This window comes from Aptenodytes forsteri, unplaced genomic scaffold (assembly GCF_000699145.1).
Source record: "Aptenodytes forsteri isolate BGI_AS27 unplaced genomic scaffold, ASM69914v1 Scaffold324, whole genome shotgun sequence".
NCBI classification, from domain to species: domain Eukaryota; kingdom Metazoa; phylum Chordata; class Aves; order Sphenisciformes; family Spheniscidae; genus Aptenodytes; species Aptenodytes forsteri.
Genome location: NW_008795485.1, coordinates 1,882,130 through 1,887,327, shown reverse-complemented (window position 1 = coordinate 1,887,327; position 5,198 = coordinate 1,882,130). Strand labels below are relative to the sequence as shown.

General features: G+C 57.2%; 1 protein-coding gene across 1 annotated transcript in view; it reads left to right on the top strand.

Moving 5' to 3' along the window:
• LOC103900603 (protein CEPU-1) overlaps positions 1 to 5,198 on the top strand; it is a 153,451-nt gene that overhangs the window by 140,129 nt on the left and 8,124 nt on the right. Inside the window, exons 4-6 of the mRNA XM_009281306.1 lie at positions 4,388 to 4,522; positions 4,705 to 4,766; positions 4,944 to 5,059. Coding sequence (XP_009279581.1) covers positions 4,388 to 4,522; positions 4,705 to 4,766; positions 4,944 to 5,059 — 313 coding nt within the window. The remainder of the gene's footprint in view (positions 1 to 4,387; positions 4,523 to 4,704; positions 4,767 to 4,943; positions 5,060 to 5,198) is intronic.

Genomic DNA, 5,198 nt, shown 5'->3' with positions numbered 1-5,198 from the left:
CCCGACCCCCCCCCCCTCCGCCGTGGCGGCCAAGCTCCCCTGCGCCGGGGGCTTTGCAACGCGTGGCACCGACCGCTGCCTTGTTGATGGCAATCTCTCTAATGTACCCACAGTGGCTTATCTGCGCCACGCGAGAGACGTCGTTCGGTTATCTATACCTCTGTATTTCGGGCTGCTCGCGGCCGTGGCGCTCTGGTTGGAGGCTCCCGAATGCTACACTGAACGCCGCTGAGCTCCCCGGCTCTGCTCATGATGTGGGCTATTCATTATGTGTTGAGCCTGTCTTGGCTATTTCGCAGCTCCGGGCTGAGTTTTCCCCCTTGCTCCTTTGTGCTTGCGCTTCCCCTTCCCTGAGGTTCTTTATGGAGACCTGCAGAGCTGCAGGTCTGGCAGAGCAAGTCCTAAACAGCGCGTGGCGGTCTGTATGCAGGCTCCCTCTCGCCAAGCAGGTGGATTCAAGCTCTGGTTCCATCTCCCCAGCTCGCACCGGGTTAATTCATCATCCTCAGCTGATGAGCAAGGATTACGCTTTTGCCTACTCCGTGGCTGTTCCATTTCTGGCCTGTGTTATATTATCAGTATTAATAACAATAATGATGGGTGCTGGCTGTGCTAGTTTTCTAGCTCCTGAGGAGATGAGAGCTCGCCCATTAATTCCTGCAATATTTCAGCTCCTAATTGTGCTCAAGCAGAGACAGCCTTGAAAAGTTCCCACCATCAGTTCAGGCAGAGCAGGGCTGGTACCCCTGGGGGAGCTCCTGGAGCCGTGGGGCCCTGGGCCAGCCCTGCCCCGAGCATCCCCGATCTCCAGGTGCTTTCGGAGGCAGGGACCGCGGCAGTTGGGTGCCCATTGCATTGCTCTAGCTCCAGCCTCGGGCGAGCGGTGAGAGCAATCCCAAAGGGCCTGATATATGTGAGACTGATTGGACAAATAACCCCCATCCAAAACCTGGGCTGGGGCTTGCCTTGCTCCTAAGCCCGGGGAGCTGAGCTTCACCCAAAGCAGCATCTGTGTCCCCGTGCAACCCAGCGAGCAGATAAATGTCCCTCCCGCGCCCCGCCAGCCCAGAGGGGACCCCCAGCAGCCACGGTGACATGGGCACCCTGTGGCTTTCTATAAAGCAAGCTCTGCACTTACAGATTGTGTTTGCTTAACCCCAGCCCTGCTCCCTCAGTCCCATCTATTTGTTTTTCCATTCCTGGCAGTCATTAATGAATGAGATTTGTCCAACTATCAACGAGACTTCCCATTATAAATAGGCAAAAATGCAGAGGCCAGGGAGCCAAGCAGTTCGACAATTACTCTCGGTCCGTGCCTTCGCCCCTCGGCCAGCACGGGCGCCGGCGTGATCCGGCAGCACAGGCAGCAGCGAAGTGGCTTTACAGACCCGGTTTTCCTGCAAAGCCCCTTGTGCAGGAGGGGATGGGGGATGCGGTGGGTGTCCCAGTCGCCTGGCGTCACCCACTTCGCCGGCGTGAAGTGTGGTGCCCTTGGGGCGGGGATCCCTCATGTCACCTTATTTCTTGAGGTGTGGTAGCTGGCAGTAACGAGGCAGGATCTGGCCAGGGCCTCTAGCAGGGACGGTCTTCCTAATGCTATCGTCATCGTTATCTGAGCATGAGTAATACCAGATAGTGCTCAGGGCAAAAGCAGGCGTCAGCTCCGGCACAAAGCATCCCATTCCGGTCCGGGGCAGGCTCTGTGCGTCAGGGTCAATGGGCTGTAGCCAAAATCCAGCGGGTGCCAATGCAAGGCATGCCAGACCCTGAAACCCTGAACCCTTTGCGCTCTGCTTCTCCGTCTGCCGATTACCATGCACGTATCTCAGACTTCAGTGCTACGCCGGCACAGAGGAAGCCTTCATCTCTCAATTTCCCAAGCTTTTGCAGGTGGAAAGCTGACCCTCGCAGTTACTTTAATGAAGTCTTTTGCTGGGTAACGAAACACACTCGAGCTGCTTTGCTCCCAGATCAAACCGGGGATGCACGCTACGGCTCAGCTACGGCGAGAGCTAATTCTTGCCGCGTGCGAGCCAGCTCCGGTGCGCTCGGGGAAGAGTCTTTCGTTAGTTAGGAAGAGGAGTGTTATCTGAGCCTTTGCACAAACCAGAGTCAGATTTGCACGCGGAGCATCTGAAGGCCACCGGCTGTGTCTTTATTTTATCAGCAGGCAGCGCTGTGCTACAGAGAAGCCGATTCTAGGTCAGCCATAAAAGGGATTTTTATTTTTTCCCGTCTCCTTTTTTTGCAGCGCATAGTGCTGCAGGCCCACTGGATGTAACGCTGCAAATTGTGTGTCTCCAAAGGATATTGATTTTGGGGTAACGCCTTCATATCTTGCCCTTCAGTTGCGCTAAGTACTGATGAGCTCAGCAGTTTTGACTGTGAGCCTCTCGGGTGGGAATTTCAGCGCGGGGCTGAAGGCGCGGGTGGACGTCAGCAATTCATCACGGCGGGTTGCACGGGAAAGCTCACTTCAGCCCTTTCCGAAGCTCGCAGGGCAGTGCGGGGCTGCCTTCCCGGTTGGGTCAGCCTGGGCTGGTGGGATGGACGCGTGTGTGCGCGCAGGATCCTCGGTTCGGCTGCCGGGTGCGTGAGGGAGCAGCGGACGTGCAAAGTCCCGGGGCCACCGTGTGGAGGTGGCTGCCACGAGGTCTGGTGCAGGGGAGAGCCAAGGTGCGATTTCATTACGGCTGAGCATATTTGCACTAGTTTGAGCTGACAATAGCGGCACCTGGGATTGCAGCGGCAGGATCCGAGCGGGTGCCCAGGGAGCTCGCCGTGTCGAGCCGTGTGGGGGCGTTACAGAAATTGCATCAGTGCTGGCGCGGGGCCCTGTGTGCGAACCCCAGCGTACGTGTGCTTTCAAGACGGCTGCCTTGGTGGGCGGTGGCGTGTGACCGTGCTCACTATTTATGTACCGCGGGAAGAGATGCTGTAAAAGTATCAGCTGGTGGGATGCAGACGGTGTGTGCCCCGACGGGACCCTCCCACGCGTACACTTTGCATGCATTTGTTAGGAGCAAGATGCATACAGTTGACCGGTCAAGCATAGCGAGCCGTGGCCCATCAGGTCACGCTAGCGCAGAGACTGCGGTAGCCCGGATGGGAAGCGAGGGTGAGCACGGGATCGCCCGGCTCCGCCGGCCAAGATTGCCGCACCCCCTGGGGACCGGGGACCTGCGCTCGGCCTCTCTGCCATTGGCACTCGCTCCCAGAAACAGCTGTCCAGAGCTAATTTATTTCCTAATGCTGCAGCAATGTTAATTTATAAATTACACTGGTAATTCGAGCTATTATTAATTTCAGATGGTGTAGGGCAAGCCTAATTAAAATATGACACCAATTGCCACACATATGTACCAAGGACTACCGTTTAAAATTTATAGGAATATTAAGTGTGACACTGGTCTCGGAGATGCTTTGCACAGTAATTACAGCATCTCAGCTGCGGGAGATCCAATGGGGAGATGTAAACGAAAGGAAAGGAGAAGTTGTCCCCGTCTGGGGACTGTCGAAAACCCGCTTGTGCCCTTCGTTCAGGGGCTAGCTGCATTTCTCCGGGACATTTAGTGGACGTGTTCTAATTGCCGGGTTTCTTTATTTAACTCTGCATTTGTTGCAACGCCGCGATCTCTGTCAACCTGGAGACTATCGCGGCCCAAAACCTGCGCCTCACCAGCCGAGCGCCGCGGGTTTCCAGGAGCACTTCAAAGCGAAGCGGGCTCTTGGAAGGAAGGGGGGGGCCGTAAGATGCCAGACAAAAGGAAAGGCCGCCGATCGCATCTGCCCGACTTTGAGCGAAACCGGGAGCTGTGGTGCAGCCCGAGCAGGGGAGAGGGGGGCGAGCACGGCCCCCCACGGGTACCGCAGAAATGAGCCTGGAGGGGCACAGGGACAAAGCGTTTCAGCTGAAGGGAGCTGTTGGCACCACGACTGATGGGAATAAACTGGCTGTGAATTAATTGAAGCTGAAAAATTAGAGAGGGGTGTCTATGCAGAGAGCAGGACGGGCCCAGCAGTCTCTCTCAGCAGAAGGGTGGGATGGGATGCGCCAATGCCAAGGAGAGATGATTTAAGGTCATTCTAGCAGGGTGCAGGTTTGGCGAGGAGCACCGTGCACACGTTGGGCACGTTATCTCCAGCAAGTGATGCTCTGTGGGGCCAGGGCCAACACAGAGGTCCAGCGCTCGCAGGCACCTTTCCAACGGGGGTTTTCTTGGGGTGGAGGGGTGGTGGGGCACAGGCGTGTGGGCATGCTGGGAGCTGGGACTTGGGAGGTGGATCCTGTGGCAGTGTGACATGGTCACAGACGGTGACTGGCCTGGTGGTCAGGGGCTTGCCGTTCCTCCCCGCCGCTCACGGCCCTCTCCCTCTGCCCCTGCAGCCGTGGGCTTCATCAGCGAGGACGAGTACCTGGAGATCACGGGCATCACACGGGAGCAGTCGGGGGAGTACGAGTGCAGCGCCTCCAATGACGTGGCAGCGCCCGTCGTCCAGCGAGTCAAAGTCACCGTCAACTGTGAGTAGCCTGGGGGCTGTTGGGGACCGGGGATGGAGCGGGTCACGTGCTGCCCCACGAGGGGATGGGACTTGGGCAGTGGGAAGCGGGGCGAACCCATCCTGTGGGCCCCAGAGCCGAGACAGGCAGCGGCAGTTTTCTGAGCAGGTGGTGTTTTGCCCTTTTTTCCCCTTATTTTCAAGCTCCGTTTTTTTCCACCACCTCCTCCTCAGCTGTCTCCATCAACCTGGGTTTTCCGCCCATGGTGAGATGCTGTGCTGATAACCTCCAGGGAGAGGAGAGAAGTGAGCAGTAAATAGGAATTTTTTTCCTTTAGAAAAAATGCGAGAGAGAAAGAAAAAGAGTGAGGAAGAAAGCAGCACCGTTTGTGCTCAGAGACAGGTGAAAACCCTCCTAAACTCCTCTCTGGCCACCCCTTCAGCTGCATGGGGTTGGCACAGGGTCGCACATGGTTCCCGAGAGTCGTGGGGCTCTGATCCTTGGAGAAGCCTGCGCTAGGCTGCGGCGTGGGGTCTCCATCTGCCCAAAGCCCCCTGGGTAGTGGCACCAGAGTGGCAGGAGCTAGGCATGGGCTCAGAGATGATTTTGACTCCTTCCTAAATGCGGGGAAAGAAAAGGGAGCTTGAGGAGCAAGGGGAGGGGGTGGGAGTCCCGGGGCTGCCAGGCTTCCATCTGA